Raw genomic sequence first — 19,419 nt, 5'->3', positions numbered from 1 at the left:
GGGCTCACCAATTATGCTAATGACAGTCCCTAGAAAAGGCGATTCATGCATATTTACAACGCATTCTGTATGTTAAGTTACACTGAGAATTTTAAAGACACTGCTTATATTTTGGCCAGAAAAATTTTGAAGGGAGAAAAGAAAAACTTTGAAACTATTAACTTAATTATTCTTTCTCACTTCGACGAACTTACGCTGCAAATAAAAACTTTCCCTAATAATAACGTGAACATTTCCTTCGTCAGTGTGAACGCCACCAAAACATTTGTGCAAAGGTCTTCAGAAGAGTTCCCAATGAAGGGTGGCTGGCATTTACAAGATTCCGTGTAGGGATTGTAACAAGTGTTCCATTGGGGAAACGATATTAAACGTCGACTTTATCATCAATAATTTTCTGTTCATACTGAGGATAATAACAATGCTGTCTCTTTTAGCACATAATTACTGAGAATCATAAAGTTTACTCCTCTGAAGCTGAAGTATTATTGATATTCAAACAAGACACAGCAGAAGAATATTAGGGAATCGGTAATATTTAGGAATGTTCTTAATTTCAGTACTATGAACGAGAATATCGAGCCTCTATTACAGAATAAATTTCCTGGTTGACAATACAACCGTGTAATGCCAGGCTAAGAGATTAATCACCTTAAAATTACCACTCTATTGTTTCTACGGTCTCCAGCACAACACTGAATTCTGTATTAAAGCGAAAAACCTGCTGTGCAGGCGAAACGTTTCATTACTGAAGATAACCAATTGTTGAATATGTGTCTTGTTGAGCAACTTGTCCTGTTGTACTAATCCGTCTGGTATTAGCTCTGATAAACTGTTAAGGTCAACGACCAGATTAATAGTTACTCAGAGGCATCCTTTCCTCTCCTCTCCCCTTACCTTCACTTCTCTTCCCTCCCCTTCCCGTCCCCTTCCCTCTCCTTCCCTTCTCTTATCCCTTATTTCCGTCTTATCTTCTGTCACCCCACACATCCCATTCTTTATCTCTTACATCTCTCTCCTCCCCTTCCCTCTTCTTACCTCCTCTTTTATCCCTTCCTTTACCACTTCTCTCACCTTCGACCTTCTCACGTCATCCATCACTTACTTCCCCTCTTCCTTGTCTCTCTTTCATGTCAGTTTCTCTTTTTCCTTTCCCTTCTCACCGATTACTTCTCTCCTCTCACTTGTCATCTTTCCCCTCCTGCAGCTTCAGGTTTCAACCCTCTCCTCTCTTCTCACCTCGCGTCTCGTCTTTCTCCTCATCTCTGCCTTATCCTCTCACCTCTTCCCTAACCTCTCACCTCCTCTCATTTCTTCCTTCATATCACCTCTTTCTTCAGCTTTTAACTCCCCTCACTTTCTAACTCACCTCAGTTCTCACCTCTCATTCTTGTCTCTCTCATATCTCCCATCATACATTTCCTTCATTTCTCTGCAGTACATCTCTCACCTCTCCCCTCCCCTCTATCATCATTTTTCTCCTCACCCCTGACCTCATATTTGCTCTCCCCTCACCGCCCCCTCTTCCTTCCTGTCACTAGAACACCCCCTCTCACAACCCTCCCCTCCCTAGCCCTGCTTTCCATCCTCCCCGTCCGTTCTCCCCAACCATCCCCCCATCTTCTCCCACCCTCTCCTCTTCCCTCCCCCAGCCCTCCCAGTCTTCACCTCTCACACGTCATCCTGTACAATGTCACTGCACACACGTCACACCGAGCATATCACTCCACACACGTCACTCCGTCACTCTTGACATGTCACTCCTCACTTGTCACCCGTCACACGTCCCCCATTTGTCCTAACACCTTACATCTTTCGCCTCGCTCGTCACCCCTCACGTTTCCCTTCACTCGTCAACTCTAACCTAACCTAACCTAACCTAACCAAACCTAACCTAACCTAACCTAACCTAACCTAACCTAACCTAACCTAACCTAACCTAACCTAACCTAACCTAACCTAACCTAACCTAACCTAACCTAACCTAACCTAACCTAACCTAACGTAACCTAACAAACTTAACCTAACCTAACCTAACCTAACCTAACCTAACCTAACCTAACCAAACCTAACTTAACCTAACCTAACTTAACCTAACCTAACCTAACCAAACCTAACCTAACCTAACCTAACCTAACCTAACCTAACCTAACCTAACCAAACTTAACCTAACCTAACCTAACCTAACCTAACCTAACCTAACCTAACCAAACTTAACCTAACCTAACCTAACCTAACCTAACCTAACCTAACCTAACCTAACCTAACCTAACCTAACCTAACCTAACCTAACCTAACCTAATCTAACCTAACCTAACCAAACCTAACTTAACCTAACCTAACTTAACCTAACCTAACCTAACCAAACCTAACCTAACCTAACCTAACCTAACCTAACCTAACCTAACCTAACTTAACCTAACCTAACCTAACCTAACCTAACCTAACCTAACCTAACCTAACCAAATTTAACCTAACCTAACCTAACCTAACCTAACGTAACCTAACCTAACCTAACCTAACCTAACCTAACCTAACCTAACCTAACCTAACCTAACCTAACCTAACGTAACCTAACCTAACCTAACCTAACCTAACCTAACCTAACCTAACCTAACCTAACAAAACCTAACCTAACCTAACCTAACCTAACCTAACCTAACCTAACCAAACCTAACCTAACCTAACCTAACCAAGCCAAACCTAACCTAACCTAACCTAACCTAACCTAATCTAACCTAACCAAACCTAACCTAACCTAACCTAACCTAACCTAACCTAACCTAACCTAACCTAACCAAACCTAACCTAACCTAACCAAACCTAACCAAACCTAACCAAACCTATCCTAACCTAACCTAACCTAACCTAACCAAACCTAACCAAACCTACCCTAACCTAACCTAACCTATCCTAACCTAACTTAACCTAACTTAACCAAACCTACCCTAACCTACCCTAACCTAACCTAACCTAACCTAACCTAACCTAACCAAACCTATCCTAACCTAACCTAACCTAACCTAACCTAACCAAACATAACCTATCCTAACCTAACCTAACCTAACCAAACCTAACCTAACCTAACCTAACCTAACCTAACCTAACCTAACCAAACCTAACCTAACCAAACCTAACCTAACCTAACCTAGAGAGTTCCGGGGGTCAACGCCCCCGCGGCCCGGTCTGTGACCAGGCCTCCTGGTGGATCAGAGCCTGATCAACCAGGCTGTTGCTGCTGGCTGCACGCAAACCAACGTACGAGCCACAGCCCGGCTGATCCGGAACTGACTTTAGGTGCTTGTCCAGTGCCAGCTTGAAGACTGCCAGGGGTCTGTTGGTAATCCCCCTTATGTGTGCTGGGAGGCAGTTGAACAGTCTCGGGCCCCTGACACTTATTGTATGGTCTCTTAACGTGCTAGTGACACCCCTGCTTTTCATTGGTGGGATGGTGCATCGTCTGCCAAGTCTTTTGCTTTCGTAGTGAGTGATTTTCGTGTGCAAGTTCGGTACTAGTCCCTCTAGGATTTTCCAGGTGTAACCTAACCTAACCTAACCTAACCTAACCTAACCTAACCTAACCTAACCTAACCTAACCTAACCTAACCTAACCTAACCTAACTTAACCTAACCTAACCTAACCTAACCTAACCTAACCAAACTTAACCTAACCTAACCTAACCTAACCTAACCTAACCTAACGCAACCATACCTAACCTAACCTAACCTAACCTAACCAAATCTAACCTAACCTAACCTAACCAAACCTACCTTTACGAATTTGTAGTATATATATATATATATATATATATATATATATATATATATATATATATATATATATATATATATATATATATATATATATATATAGCCAATGATGAAACATTAGCTAATGAAATAAAGTTAAAATATTTAAATCACAATAGAAAACTGAAATAATATCACCGCTAAAGTCATAAAATTTCAACCTCTAAAAACTATTTTATGAGAGAACCTGGGAAAAAGAGGGAAGAAAAATAGTTTGTGTGGAACCAGGACGAACAGGAAAAGCTGGTTCACGTGAGTGAATTTCCTTAGAGTGAAAAACCAGCTGGTTAATCAGAAAAACCAGCTGGTTAATCAGAAAAAACCAGCTGGTTAATCAGAAAAACCAGCTGGTTAATCAGAAAAACCAGCTGGTTAATCAGAAAAAACCAGCTGGTTAATCAGAACAACTTTGGAGAAAGTGAAGCTCAGGGAGTCATTTTTATGTTGTTAATACTTTTCTGATTTTAATTATGAACTTTTTGCTTACTTACTCCCATGAAGAAAAGTTAGTGACTTTGTCTCTCTAGTATACATGAAGGTATTTAACTTTCTGTTTATTTGTTTCCTTGTATGAGATCAAGAGGCAGAGTCGGAGAGATAGATACTTAGATAGATAGATAGATAGATAGATAGATAGATAGATAGAGAGGGAGAGAGAGAGAGATAGAGAGAGAGAGAGAGAGAGAGAGAGAGAGAGAAACGGACAGACAGATAGAGAATAAACGAATACCAGCTGTTCTGAGCTACATCAATCACCATCTTAAAGTTATACCAGCCTTGGGAAATTGGGAAAGCGATGGCAGTTTATATTTGATTCTAAGGAAACACAAATGATGATGGTCTCTAGGCACTATGACAGTATTGCTGGAGCAGTGGTAAGAATGTATGGAACAATGTTGAAATCTGGGGAAGGTAGGCAGAAGGATTCTCGGGTTCCTATCACACAGAACACTGTCCTGGCACCTCTGCTGTTTATCATCCTCATAGCAGACATAGATAAAAACACCCGTCACACTTTTATATCATCATTTGCAGATGACACTAAAATAAGCATGAAAGTCACTACGGTAGATGACACTGAAAAATTACAGGAAGACATAAGCAGAGTTTTCCAGTTGGCAGTGACGAACAACATGACGTTCATTGGTGATAAGTTCCAGCTGCTTAGGTATGGAAAGAATGAAGAACTCAAAAGGAGCACTATATTCAAAAACTCAAGAGGATCACCAAATAGAACGTAAGGAACACGTGTAAGACCTGGGAATAAATATGTCAGCTGACATTTCTTTTAAAGACCATAACAAGACAAAGATCACGACAGCCAGAAGGATGACGGGATGGGTATTGAGAACTTTTAAAACAAGGGAAATGCCATTGGTGACACTCTTCAAATCGCTAGTGCTCCCTCATTTAGAATACTGCTCAGTGCTGATGGCCCCGTTTAGAGCAGGAGAAATATCAGAGCTGGAACAAATAAAGATATCGTTTACGCTCACATTGAGCCAGTAAAGCACCTAAATAACTGGGAATACCTTAAAGTCATCAACATGTACTCAATAGAGCGAGGAGAGATACATGATAATATATATCTGGAAAGTACTCGAGGGCCTGGTCCCAACTCTGCACACTGCCATAACATACTTGGGTGAGAGATATGGGACGAAGTGCAAAATAAACCCAGTGTGGAACAGGGTGCAGTGGGGACAATAAGGCAACACTGTATCAACATTAGGGGTCCCTGACTATTCAGCATATTACCAGAAGATATCAGAAGCACGGCTGGAACAAGTGTAGAAGCCTTCAAGAGGAAACTGGTCAAGTATCTTCACCAGGTGCCTGATCAACCAGGCTGTGATGGATATGTGGGGCAGCGGGCCTGCAGCAGCAGCAGCCTGGTTGACCAGGCAAGCACCAGACGAGCCTGGCCCATGGCGGGGCTCCAAAAGTAGTAAAACTCTCGAAACTCTTCAAAGGTATAAAGGTAAGAGAGAGGTGGGTGAGCTTTGTACAAGGCAGATAATATTAATGTACCTCATTTGGTTCCAATCCGTGGACAAGACGACAATTTCCATACCACAAAACGGGCAGCAAACAGCAACTATAATCTGGCTGTACTTTTCTCAAGAACATCACTTCATCTGAGATCATTCATACCAAGACTACTCGAGTCCGGAACAAGGTCGTATAGTCAGTTGAGAAATGAAATCCCTGGCCGACATCTGGCTCCAACCTCGTTCTGTTTCCTATTTGTACATTTCATAACAATAAAAATCAAATAAAGGTAATGGTGGATAATGCTTTCAAGTAAGCTGAGCTAAATAACACTAGAGATCTTGTCATTATAGGTAGGGTTAACCCACCTCTGTAAAAACTCAGGCATAAATGAGAGAGAGGGAGAGAGAGAGAGAGAGAGAGAGAGAGAGAGAGAGAGAGAGAGAGAGAGACGAAGAAGATAAAATAAAATATCAGAGAATATTAACACTGCATTTTCTGGCATATAAGGGTCACTATTTTCTTCACAAAAATGTCTTGGAAAATCAGCCTGCGTCTTATATGCAAGATCAGGCTTTGAGTTACGCTTTAGCAGTTGTTTAGTAAGGTAACGATACAAGTCTTATATATTCCTGCGCCTTATATGCCGGAAAACACGGTAGCAATCGGAAAACACTGAAGCTCGAACCTCCGATTACTGGAGAAAAATCAAAGGTTTTGTAACCCACAATATTCATATCATCAACAAGTGTTTATCCAGATCTTACACCCGCCAAGAAAGGAAAATGGATGGGAATAAGAATTCACAAGACTGCCAGATATTTGGCATCGTGTGACGAATCAGGCACCGGGAGACAAATATCTGGCACCGTGAGAGAGATATGTGGTACTGGGAGACGTATCTGGCACTGTAAGACACACACACACACACACACACGCACTCTCTCTCTCTCTCTCTCTCTCTCACACACACACACACACACACACACACACACACACACACACACACACACACACACACACACACACACACACACACAAACACACCCAGACACACAAACACACACACACACAAACACACACATTCTCTCTCTCTCTCTGTTTATATGCATATATATATATATATATATATATATATATATATATATATATATATATATATATATATATATATATATATATATATATATATATATATATATATATATGTGCAATAAGATCACAGTAAACAGGTGATTTCAGAATATGCAAAACAACCACTCTGAAAGAATAGAGAAAATCCAAGCGCTTTCGTGACTACTCACATTATCAAGGAACTGATAATGTGAGTAGTCACGAAAGCGCTTGGATTTTCTCTATTCTTTCAGAGTGGTTGTTTTGCATATATATATATGTATATATATATACATATATATATCTTCGAGGCATATCTATCATCGTGAAACAATTATCTGGCACTATAAGACAACATCTGTCACCGTCAGACGGATATGTGGGTGAAGGAGAATTATCTAGCACTGTAAGACAGATAGCTGTAAGATAGGTGTGATGTCAGGTGTGGTGGCAGGTGTGGTGGCAGGTGTAGTGGCAGGTGTGGTGGCAGGTGTGGTAGTAAGTGTGGAGGCAGGTGTATGGTAGGTGTAGGGGGATAGTTGTGATAGCAAGTGTGGCAGGTGTGGTGGCAGATGTGATGGCAGGTGTTGTGGCCGATGTATACTTGGAATACGTGGAGAGGGTTTCGGGGGTCAACGCCCCCGCAACCTGATCTGTGACCAGGTCTCATGGTGGATCAGGGCCTGATCAACCAGGCTATTACTGTCGGTTGCCCGTAAACCGACGTACGAATCACAGCCTGGTTGATCAGGCACTGACTTTAGGTGCCCGTTCAGAGCCCTCTTGAAGACAGCCAAGGGTCTATTGGTAATTCCTTTTACGGATGTTGCGAGGCAGTTGAATAGTCATTGGCCCCTGACACTTATTGTGTTGTGTCTTATTGTGCTAGTGGCGCCCCTGCTTTTCACTGGGGTAATGTTGAATCGCCTAACAAGCCTTTTTCTTTCATAGAGAGGGATTCTCGTGTGCAAATTTGGTGCTAATCCTTCTAGCATTTTCCAAGTGTATATAATCATGTATCTGTCCCGCCTGTGTTCTAGTGAGTACAGGTCGAGGAACTTCAACCGTCCCAAGTACTTTTGTGTGCCGTGAAGGTTCTCTGTACATATTCTAGGCTAGTAATTTCACCTGCCTTGAAATACAGTGTTAGCGTGCAGCAATATTCCAGCCTAGATAGAACATGTGACCTGAAGAGTGTCATCATTGGCTTGGCATCCCTAGTTTTGAAGATTCTCATTATCCATCCTGTCATTTTTCTAGCAGATGCGATTGATACAATGTTGTGGTCTTTAGATGCGAGATCCTCTGACATTATCACTCTCAGGTCTTTTACACTAGTTTATCGCCGTATTGCATGGTTGGAATTTGTTTTATACTCCTATATAATTTTAATTTTCTCTCGTTTTTCCAAATCGGAGTAATTGAAATTTCTCATTGACCTTCACATCGCTTTCTGCTGCTCATTTAAAGATATGGTTGATGTCCGCCTGGAGTCTTGCAGTGTCTTCAAAGGAGGACACTTAATGCAATTTAGAGCGTTATCTGCGAAGGAAAACACGGTGCTGCGGCTTACTTCCCTGTCTATGTCACATATTAGGATGTGGAACAGGATGGGGGCAGGTACTGTGCCTTGTGGAACAGAACTTTTCACTGTAGCCGTCTCAGACTTTACTCTGTTTACTAGGAAATTATAGATCCATTTACCAACTTTTCCTGTTATTCCTTTATCACGCATGTTGTGCGGTACTACGCCGTGGTCGCACTTGTCGAATGCATTCGCAAAAAGTCTGTGTATACTACATCTGCGTTTTGTTTGTCTTCAAGAGCATCCAGGTCTTTGTAATAGTGGTCCAGTAGTTGGGACAGGCAGGAGCGATCTGCTCTAAACCCATGTTGCCCTGGGTTGTGTAAGTAGGTCTTTGATATTGCTGTACTGCCTCCTTTGTGGAGTAGGGCTATGTCTGTTGTTCTTAGCTGCTGTTGGATAATCCATGTGTCCATGCTTCTTCTCCATAGAATGCTAAAAGCATGTGATAGGGGCTTCTTATAGTTCTTGATGAACACGGAGTTCCACGAGTCTGGGCCTGGGGCAGAGTGGATGAGCATGTCATTTCTCGCCTTTTCGAAGTCATGTAATGTTAGGATAATATCAGATAAATTTCAATCTACCAAATTCTGAGTCTCGGTCATAAAAAATTCATTTAGGTCCGCTAAAAACTGAGTCATACTGGGAGTTAAGTAACTCACTCATTTCCTTGCTGTCATAGGTGTAGGAGCTATCTCGTCTATATAGGGGCCCAATACTGGATGTTATTCTCAACTTGGGTTTGGCATAAGAAAAGAAACTTTTTGGGTGGCATGTGTGGTATCATTGATGGTGGCAGGTGTTGAAGCAGGTGTTGTGGTAGGTGTATTGGCAAGTGTGGTGGTAGGTGTGTTGACAAGTGTGGTGGTAGATGTGTTGGCAAGTGTGGTGGTAGGTGTTGACAAGTGTGGTGGTAGGTGTGTTGATAACTTTGGTGGTAGGTGTGGTGGCAAGTGTGGTGGTAGGTGTGGTGACAAGTATAGTGGAAGGTGTGTTGACAAGTGTGGTGGTAGGTGTGGTGACAAATGTGGTGGTAGGGGTGTTGACAAGTGTGGTGGTAGGTGTGTTGACAAGTGTGGTGGTAGGTGTGTTGACAACTTTGGAGGTAGGTGTGGTGGCAAGTGTGGTGGTAGGTGTGGTGACAAGTATAGTGGAAGGTGTGTTGACAAGTGTGGTGGTAGGTGTGGTGACAAGTGTAGTGGTAGGTGCGTCGACAAGTGTGATGGTAGGTGTGGTGACAAATGTGGTGGTAAGTGTGTTGACAAGTGTAGTGGTAGGTGTTTTGACAAGTATGGTGGTAGGTGTGGTAGCAAGTGTGGTGGTAGGTGTGTTGACAAGTGTAGTGGTAGGTGTATTGGTAAGTGTGGTGGTAGGTGTGGTGGCAGGTGTGGTGGTAGGTGTGGTGACAGGTGTGAAGGCAGGTGTTGCGGCCGATGTTGTGTTCAGGTGTGGTGGCAAGTGTGTTGGTAGGTGAAGTGGCAGGTGTGGTGGCAAGTGTGTTGGTGGGTGTGGTGACAGATGTGGTGGCAGGCGTGAAGGAAAGTGTGTTGGTAGGCGTGGTGGCAGGTGTGGTGGCAGGTGTGGTGGCAGGTGTGGAGACAGGTGTGGTGGCAGGTGTTGGAGATGGTCTCTAACATGGTTACAGACACTACATTCTAAATAATCTTGTTCCCACGTACACACTGGTAGAAAGTCACACTATCTTGTTCCCACATACACACTGGTAGAAAGTCACACTATCTTGTTCCCACGTACACACTGGTATAAAGTCACACTATCTTGTTCCCCCGTACACACTAGTAGAAAGTCACACGTTCTGTTCCCACGTACACACCGGTAGAAAGTCACACTATCTTGTTCCCACGTACACACTGGTAGAAAGTCACGCTATCTTGTTCCTACATATTCATGGGCGTAGAAAAAACGGCTATCATGTTCCCTCGTCCAGTGGTGGAAGTTACACTACATTGTTCCCATGACCAATGTAACTTTTATCAAGTAATCATTCACCTGTTTCTGTTCCAATAGAACATCTCATCACTCAATCGATGAGTCGTATTTTTCATTATCATTCATCCTTCTATCTTCCGTATATTTTAATCAATCAGAAAATTCTCTTCCGTATTTGCAATGAACCAATCGTCTCTCTTTCTGGTTGCTGTCAACCCTCTCTCTAAATTTATATCAACCATGCAATTACATCTCTTCGTATTATTATAATAATGATGTAAAGCATCGATGATGGATTAGTGAGACACATGCCCAATAGTTATGTTTCTTTGTTTCCGATACGTTTCGCCTATTTAGTAAGTTTCTCCAGTCAAATACAGATTTGACTAAATATGGAGAGAGAAGTGGAGAGGTGAAGAAAATGTAACCAGCGCCACAACCTTGAAGTTGTTTTGAGGTGGTCATATCAACTTCTTCACTGCCTCTGTTATATTCATGCCTAGTCACCTCTGTATTCGACTGAAGAAGTTTGCTTTGACGGCGAAAAGTTTGGGGGGATAAAAATACCTGAAAGTTGCACATGCGTCTTACTCAACCAGTTTCTCTTCGTATCAATCCTTTGACTTTTTTCCACGTCTGTTGTTTCTTTCACCAAACTTGTTGTTCCTTGGTTGCAGACATCAAGACGGTGTTTAAGAAGGGCAAGATCGCCAGTCTGATCGCTATCGAGGGAGGTCACGGCATCAGCAACAGCTTCGGCTCTCTGAGGATGATGTACGAGCTTGGGGTCCGTTACCTCACCCTCACCCACGCCTGCAACACTCCCTGGTGAGTGTGTGTGTGTGTGTGTGTGTGTGTGTGTGTGTGTGTGTGTGTGTGTGTGTGTGTGTGTGTGTGTGTGTGTGTGTGTGTGTGTGTGTGTGTGTGTGTGTGTGTGTGTGCGTGTGAGTGTGTGTGTGTGTGTGTGTGTGTGTGTGTGTGTGTGTGTGTGTGTGTGTGTGTGTGTGTGTGTGTGTGTGTGTGTGTGTCTATGTACTGACCTTATTGTACTCACCTAATTGTGGTTGCAGGGGTCGAGACTCAACTCCTGGCCCCGCCTCTTCACTGATTGTTTCTAGGTCCTCTCTCTCCCTGCTCCATGAGCTTTATCATACCTCATCTTAAAGCTATATATGGTTCCTGCCTCCACTACCTCACTTGCTAGGCTATTTCACTTTCTGACTATTTTATGACTGAAGAAATGCTTCCTAACATCCCTTTGACTCATGTGGGTCTTCAACTTTCAATTTTGGCCCCTTCTTTTTGTGTCCCCTCACTGGAACATCCTGTCTCTGTCCACCCTGTCTATTCCACGCAGTATTTTGTATGTCGTTATCATGTCTCCCCTAACCCTCCTGTCCTTCAGTGTCGTCAGGCCGATTTCCCTTAACCTTTCTTCGTAGGACATTCCCCTTAGCTCTGGAACTAACCTTGTCGCAAACCTTTGCACTTTCTCTAGTTTCTTGCCGTGCTTGATCAAGTGCGGGTTCCAAACAGGTGCTGCATACTCCAGTATGGGCCTGACGTACACGGTGTACAGTGTCTTGAACGATTCTTACTAAGGTATCGGAACGCTATTCTCAGGTTTGCCAGGCGCCCATATGCTGCAGCAGTTATCTGGATGATGTGTGCTTCCGGAGACGTGCTCGGTGTTATACTCACCCCAAGATCTTTCTCCTTGAGCGAGGTTTGCAGTCTTTGGCCACCTAGCCTATACTCCGTCTGTGGTCTTCTTTGCCCCTCCCCGATCTTCATGACTTTGCATTTGGCGGAATTAAATTCGAGAACCAGTTGCTGGACCATGTGTCCAGCCTGTCCAGGTCTCTTTGAAGTCCTACCTGATCCTCATCTGATTTAATTCTCCTCATTAACTTCACATCATCTGCGAACAGGGACACTTCTGAGTCTAACCCTTCCATCATGTCATTCACATATACCAAAAATAGCACTGGTCCTAGGACCGACCCCTGTGGGACCCCGCTTGTCACAGGTACCCGCTGTGATACCTCATCACGTACCATGACTAGTTGTTGCCTCCTTGCCAGGTATTCTCTGATCCATTGCAGTGTCCTTCCTGTTATATGCGCCTAATCCTCTAGCTTCTGCACTAATCTCTTGTGAGGAACTGTGTCGAAGGCCTTCTTGTAGTCCAAGAAGATGCAATCAACCCACCCCTCTCTCTCGTGTCTCATTTCTGTTACTTTATCATAAAACTCAAGTAGATTTGTGACACAGGATTTGCCTTCCGTGAATCCGTGCTGGTTGGCGTTTATACTCTTGTTCCGTTCCAGGTGCTCCACCACTCTCCTCTTGATAATCTTCTCCATGACTTTGCATACTATACACGTCAATGATACTGGTCTATAGTTTAGTGCCTCTTTTCTGTCTCCTTTTTTTAAATATGGGAACAACATTTGCCGTCTTCCATACCTCAGGTAGTTGCTCAGTTTCAAGGGATGTGTTGAAGATTGTGGTTAGTGGTACACACAGCATTTCTGCTCCCTCTTTAAGGGAATGTGTGTGTGTGTGTGTGTGTATGTGTGTGTGATGCACGGGGGATTATTTTGCATCATCTGCAGAGCCTCTTCCTTTCATGGTGAATGATTCAAGTGTGTAGATTTGGGACCAATCCCTAAAGCGCTGTCCAGGTTTAGTTTATTGTATATCTCTCCTATCAACATTCCAAGGGACGCAGGTCGAAGGGCTTCAAAAGTTCCCAGTAACTTGTGTGAGCACTAAAGATTCTTCACACATTCTCCAGGTTTGCAGTATTCCATCCAGGAGAGAATAAGTGGCTTTAATAGTATTATGAACACAGGTACAATTAGAAGGCTTGTAGTACCTGGCCGTAGGACAAGTCACCTGTAGAGGAATGATCAAGGAGTAATGGAGGCAAAGGCAAACACCAAAGGGAGCTTTATGACTACCTGTATTTTCCCAACACCATAATTTACAGTGCTTGCAGAGTGTACAACAGAGCAGCAATGTAGTCAGATAGCATATTAGAAAATATAGTATTTATAATCAACCAGAGCTAGTGAGGGACTGTCCTCCAGATTAGAGCGTAGGTATGAGGCCAGGTTGTCTGGAGGTCAACCCTGATTAGCTGATGTTTTTAACTAGTAGCTGTTTACAGTGTACTCGAGGCTGCCCGACGACCATACTGCTGTACCACAATGACAGTGTTCCTTTTCGTTCTCCGGAAAGTCTGTAGCTTTTGAGAAGTTTTGTAATTCTCAATCTTCGTGTGTAGAGACAGCGCCTCTGTTTCTACCTAGCATTTTCTTCCCCTCTTTCTTAATATAACGAGTCAAGAGCGAACTTCTAGCGCATCTGAGCTCATCCTCTCCAGATAATATTTCAGTGTCTTGACAATCACATTTTCTTCCTATAATATTTCATAAACTGTATTGTGGCCTTTTAACAAGTTTATCGTTATATAACATCATTGATAATGGTGTGTACTCACCTATTTACTCACCTATTTGTGGTTGCAGGGATCGAGTCCTAGCTCCTGGCCCCGCCTCTTCGTGTGTGTGTGTGTGTGTGTGTGTGTGTGTGTGTGTGTGTGTGTGTGTGTGTGTGTGTGTGTGTTCGTGTGTGTGTGTGTTCGTGTTTGTGTGCGTTTGTGTGTGTGTACTCACCTATTTGTGGTTGCAGGGGTCGATTCATAGCTCCTGGCCCAGCCTCTTCGCTGATTGCTACTAGGTCCTCTCTCTCCATGCTCCATGAGCTTTATCATACCTCGCCTTAAAACTATGTAAGGTTCCCGCCTCCACTACATCACTTTCTAGGCTATTCCACGGCCTGACTGAAGAAATACTTCCTAACATCCCTTTGATTCATCTGAGTCTTCAACTTCCAATTGTGACCTCTTGTGTCTGTGTCCCTTCTCTGGAACATCCCGTCTTTGTCCACCTTGTCTATTCCGCGCAGTATTTTATATGTCGTTATCATGTCTCCCCTGACCCTCCTGTCCTCCAGTGTCGCCAGGCCGATTTCCCTCAACCTTTCTTCGTAGGACAATCTCCGTAGCTCTGGGACTAGTCTTGTTGCAAACCTTTGCACTTTCTCTAATTTCTTGACGTGCTTGACTAGGTGTGGATTCCAAACTGGTGCTGCATACTCCAGTATGGGCCTGACGTAAATGGTATACAGAGTCTTGAACGAATCCTTACTGAGGTATCAGAACGCTATCCGTAGGTTTGTCAGGCGCCCGTATGCTGCAGCAGTTATCTGATTGATGTGCGCCTCGGGAGATATGCTCGGTGTTATACTCACCCCCAGATCTTTTTCCTTAAGTGAGGTTTGCAGTCTTTGGCCATCTAAACTATATTTTTTTGCGGTATTCTTTGCCCTTCCCCAATCTTCATGACTTTGCATTTGGCAGGGTTAAACTCAAGGAGCCAGTTGCTGGACCAGGCTTGTAGCCTGTCCAGGTCTCTTTGTAGTCCTGCCTGATCCTCATCCGATTTTATTCTTCTCATTAACTTCACATCATCTGCAAACATGGACATTTCTGAGTCTATCCCTTCCGTTATGTCGTTCACATATACCAAGAACAGCACAGGTCCTAGGACTGACCCCTGTGGAACCCCGCTTGTCACAGGCGCCCACTCTGATACCTCGTCACGTACCATGACTCGTTGTTGCCTCCCTGTCAGGTATTCTCTGATCCATTGCAGTGCCTTTCCTGTTATGTGTGCCTGATCCTCTAGCTTTTGCAGTAACCTCTTTTGAGGAACTGTGTCGAAGGCCTTCTTGCAGTCCAAAAAAAATGCAGTCGATCTACCCCTCTCTCTCTTGTCTTACTTCTGTCACCTTGTCATAAAACTCTAGTAGGTTCGTGACACAGGATTTTCCTTCCCGGAAACCGTGCTGGTTGTCAATTATACACTTGTTTCTTTCCAGGTGCTCCACCACTCTCCTCCTGATGATCTTCTCCATGACCTTGCATACTATACACGTTAGTGATACAGGTCTGTAGTTTAGTGCCTCAGGTCTGTCTCCCTTTTTAAAAATTGGGACTACATTTACCATCTTCCATACCTCAGGGAGTTGCCCAGTTTTAAATGATGTTTTGAAGATCTTTGTTAATGGCACACAATACACAATATCTCTGCTCCCTCTTTAAGGACCCACGGAGAGATGTTGTCTGGTCCCACCGCCTTTGAGGTGTCAAGTTCACCTCCTCCTTGGTTATATGTACCTCATCCAGCACTTGCTGGTGTACCACCCTGTTCTGATTTCCTGGAGTCCTACTGCTTTCCACTGTAAATACTTCTTTAAATCTCGTGTTGAGCTCCTAACATACCTCTCTGTCGTTTCTTGTGAATTCTCCATCACCCTTACTCAGTCTGATTACCTGCCCCTTGACTGTTGTTTTCCTCCTGATGTGGCTGTACAACAGCTTCGGGTCAGTGTTGACTTTCGATGCTATGTCATTTTCATATTGTCGCTGAGCCTCCCTTCTTATCTGTGCATATTCGTTTCTGGCTCTTCGGCTAATCTCTTTATTTTTCTGAGTTCTCTGTCTTCTGTACCTTTTCCATTCTCTAGTACACCTAGTTTTTGCCTCCCTACACCTTTGGGTGAACCAAGGACTCGTTCTGTTCTTCCCATTATTTCTGTTTCCCTTGGGAACAAATCTCTCCTCTGCCTCCTTGCATTTTCCTGCCACATAGTCCATTATATCTTGTACTGGTTTTCCTGTCAGTTCCCTCTCCCACTGAATGTTTTGAAGTAAGTTCCTCATGCCTGAGTAGTTCCCCCTTTTGTAGTTTGGCTTTTCCCTCCTTATTCCTGCTACTCTCTCCACTTAAAGCTCAACTATGTAGTCGAAGCACAGAACCACATGATCACTAGCTCCCAGGGGCCTTTCATACATGATATCCTCGATGTCCGAACTACTCAAGGTGAATACAAGGTCCAGTCTTGCTGGTTGATCCTCTCCTCTCTCTCTGGTAGTGTCTCTAACATGTTGATGCATGAGGCTTTCCAGTACCACATCCATCATCTTGGCTCTCCATGTTTCGGGACCCCCATGGGGCTCCAGGTTTTCCCAGTCAATCTCCTTGTGATTGAAATCACCCATAACTAGTAACTTTGCTCCCCCCATGTGTGCTCTCCTGGCCACCTCGGCTAGTGTGTCGACCATTGCTCTGTTGCTCTCATTGTTTTCTTCTCTTAGCCTCCTGCAATTCTGTGGTGGGTTGTACATTACTGCAATTATCACCTTATGTCCCTCTGACTGGATTGTTCCTACTAAGTAGCCCCTTTCGCCCGTGCCATCCATTCCTTCCATTTTCTCAAAACCCCACTGGTTTTTAATGAGCAGTGCAACGCCTCCTCCCCCTCTCCTCCCTCTGTCTTTCCTGAGGATTTGATATCCGGATGGAAAGATTGAATCTGTTATTATTCTGGTGAGTTTTGTTTCTGTGAGTGCTATTATGTCTGGGGATGTCTCCTTGATTCTTTCGTGCCACTCCTCATACTTATTTGTTATTCCATCTGCATTTGTATACAACACCTTCAACTTCTTTTCTAAGACTGTGATCTGGGAGGAGTATTGGGGTTGGGGAAGTGGGAGACCTGAAAAGGAACTATGGGTGGTTGCTGTTGGGGTGGAGTTTGTAATGCAGTGGGTGGGGGCATTGGATGTGGCATGGATGTTTTGGTTTAGAGTGTTTGGTTGCACTGGGGTTGACCTGGTTGGAAGGCTTCTATAGGAAGTTGTGAGGGAGGCTGCATTTGATCTTCTTCCTGGGTCTGGGATCTCCTGTCTGTCTTCTCCATCCCCTCTCTTTCCTCCTTTCGCCTTTGTACCATCTCTTTCAGTTTCTGCCTTTCTTCTTGTGTTCTGTCGCGGTCGAGATACACCTTCCTGTATGCCGGCATGTCCCTTAATCGTGCTTTCTCCTGCAGGATCCTGTTCCGAGTCGATTCTGCCTTGAAGGTCACTTCCACTGGCCGGGTTCTTTTTTTTACAAACCCCCCTGTGTGTGTGTGTGTGTGTGTGTGTGTGTGTGTGTGTGTGTGTGTGTGTGTGTGTGTGTGTGTGTGTTGTGTGTGTGTGTGTGTGTGTGTGTGTGTGTGTGTGTGTGTGTACTCACCTAATTGTACTCACCTAATTGTGGTTGCAGGGGTCGAGACTCAGCTCCTGGCCCCGCCTCTTCACTGATCGCTACTGGATCCTCTCTCTCTCTGCTTCCTGAGCTTTGTCATACCTCTTCTTAAAACTATGTATGGTTCCTGCCTCCACTACTTCACTTGCTAGGCTATTCCACTTGCTGACAACTCTATGACTGAAGAAATACTTCCTAACGTCCCTGTAACTCGTCTGAGTCTTCAGCTTCCAGTTGTGACCCCTTGTCCCTGTGTCCCCTCTCTGGAACATCCTATCTCTGTCCACCTTGTCTATTCCCCGCAGTATCTTGTATGTCGTTATCATGTCTCCCCTGACCCTTCTGTCCTCCAGTGTCGTCAGTCCGATTTCCCTTAACCTTTCCTCGTACGACATTCCCTTGAGCTCTGGGACTAGCCTTGTTGCAAACCTTTGTACTTTCTCTAACTTCTTGACGTGCTTGACCAGGTGTGGGTTCCAGACTGGTGCTGCATACTCCAGTATGGGCCTAACATACACAGTGTACAGTGTCTTGAACGATTCCTTATTAAGGTATCGGAACGCTATTCTCAGGTTTGCCAGGCGCCCGTATGCTGCAGCGGTTATTTGGTTGATGTGTGCCTCCGGTGATGTGCTCGGTGTTATGGTCACCCCAAGGTCTTTCTCCCTGAGTGAGGTCTGTAGTCTTTGTCCACCTAGCCTATACTCTGTCTGCGGTCTTCTTTGCCCCTCCCCAATCTTCATGACTTTGCATTTGGCTGGATTGAATTCGAGAAGCCAGTTACTGGACCACATGTCCAGCCTCTCCAGGTCTCTTTGCAGTCCTGCCTCATCCTCGTCCAATTTAATTCTTCTCATCAACTTCACGTCATCTGCGAACAGGGACACTTCAGAGTCTATTCCTTCCATCATGTCGTTCACATATATCAAAAATAGCACTGGTCCTAGAACTGACCCCTGCGGGACCCCGCTCGTAACAGGCGCCCACTGTGATACCTCTTCACGTACCATGACTCGTTGCTGCCTCCCTGTCAGGTATTCCCTTATCCATTGCAGTGCCCTTCCTTTTACGTGTGCCTGATCCTCCAGCTTCTGCACTAATCTCTTGTGGGGAACTGTGTCAAAGGCCTTCCTGCAGTCTAGGAAAACGCAATCTACCCAACCCTCTCTCTCATGTCTTACTTCTGTTACCTTGTCATAAAACTCCAGGAGGTTTGTGATACAAGATTTGCCTTCCATGAACCCATGCTGGTTTTCATTTATAATCTTGTTCCTTTCCAGGTGTTCGACCACTCTCCTCCTGATAATCTTCTCCATGACTTTGCACACAATACATGTCAGAGACACAGGTCTGTAGTTTAGTGCCTCGTTTCTGTTTCCTTTCTTAAATATGGGGACTACATTAGCTGTCTTCCATTTCTCAGGTAGTTGCCCAGTTTCAAGGGATGTGTTGAAGATTGTGGTTAGAGGCACACACAGCATCTCTGCTCCTTCTCTAAGGACCCATGGGGAGATGTTGTCCGGTCCCATCGCCTTTGAGGTGTCAAGGTCACTTAAGAGCTTCTTCACCTCCTCCTCAGTTGTTCGTATGTCATCCAACACTTGTTGGTATATTCCCTCTTGATGTTCCCTTCTGTTCTGTCTTCCCACAGCCCTTCCTGTCTCTACTGTAAAAACTTCCTTAAATCTCCTGTTCAGCTCCTCACATACCTCCTGATCATTTCTTGTGAGTTCTCCACCTTCTGTCCTTAATCTGATCACCTGGTCTTTGACTGTTGTCTTCCTCCTGATGTGGCTATACAACAGTTTC

The 19,419-nt window shown here is 44.2% G+C and overlaps 1 protein-coding gene across 1 annotated transcript in view; it reads left to right on the top strand.

Annotated features, from left to right (window-relative positions):
- Nucleotides 1-19,419, top strand: part of LOC128695773 (dipeptidase 1) — an 839,310-nt gene that overhangs the window by 639,365 nt on the left and 180,526 nt on the right. The window contains exon 6 of the mRNA XM_070088924.1: nucleotides 11,125-11,275. Within this exon, the coding sequence (XP_069945025.1) occupies nucleotides 11,125-11,275 (151 nt within the window). The remainder of the gene's footprint in view (nucleotides 1-11,124; nucleotides 11,276-19,419) is intronic.

This window comes from Cherax quadricarinatus, chromosome 2, assembly GCF_038502225.1.
Source record: "Cherax quadricarinatus isolate ZL_2023a chromosome 2, ASM3850222v1, whole genome shotgun sequence".
NCBI classification, from domain to species: domain Eukaryota; kingdom Metazoa; phylum Arthropoda; class Malacostraca; order Decapoda; family Parastacidae; genus Cherax; species Cherax quadricarinatus.
The sequence above is the reverse complement of the archived record's forward strand: the minus strand, read 5'-3'. Positions and strand labels throughout refer to the sequence as shown.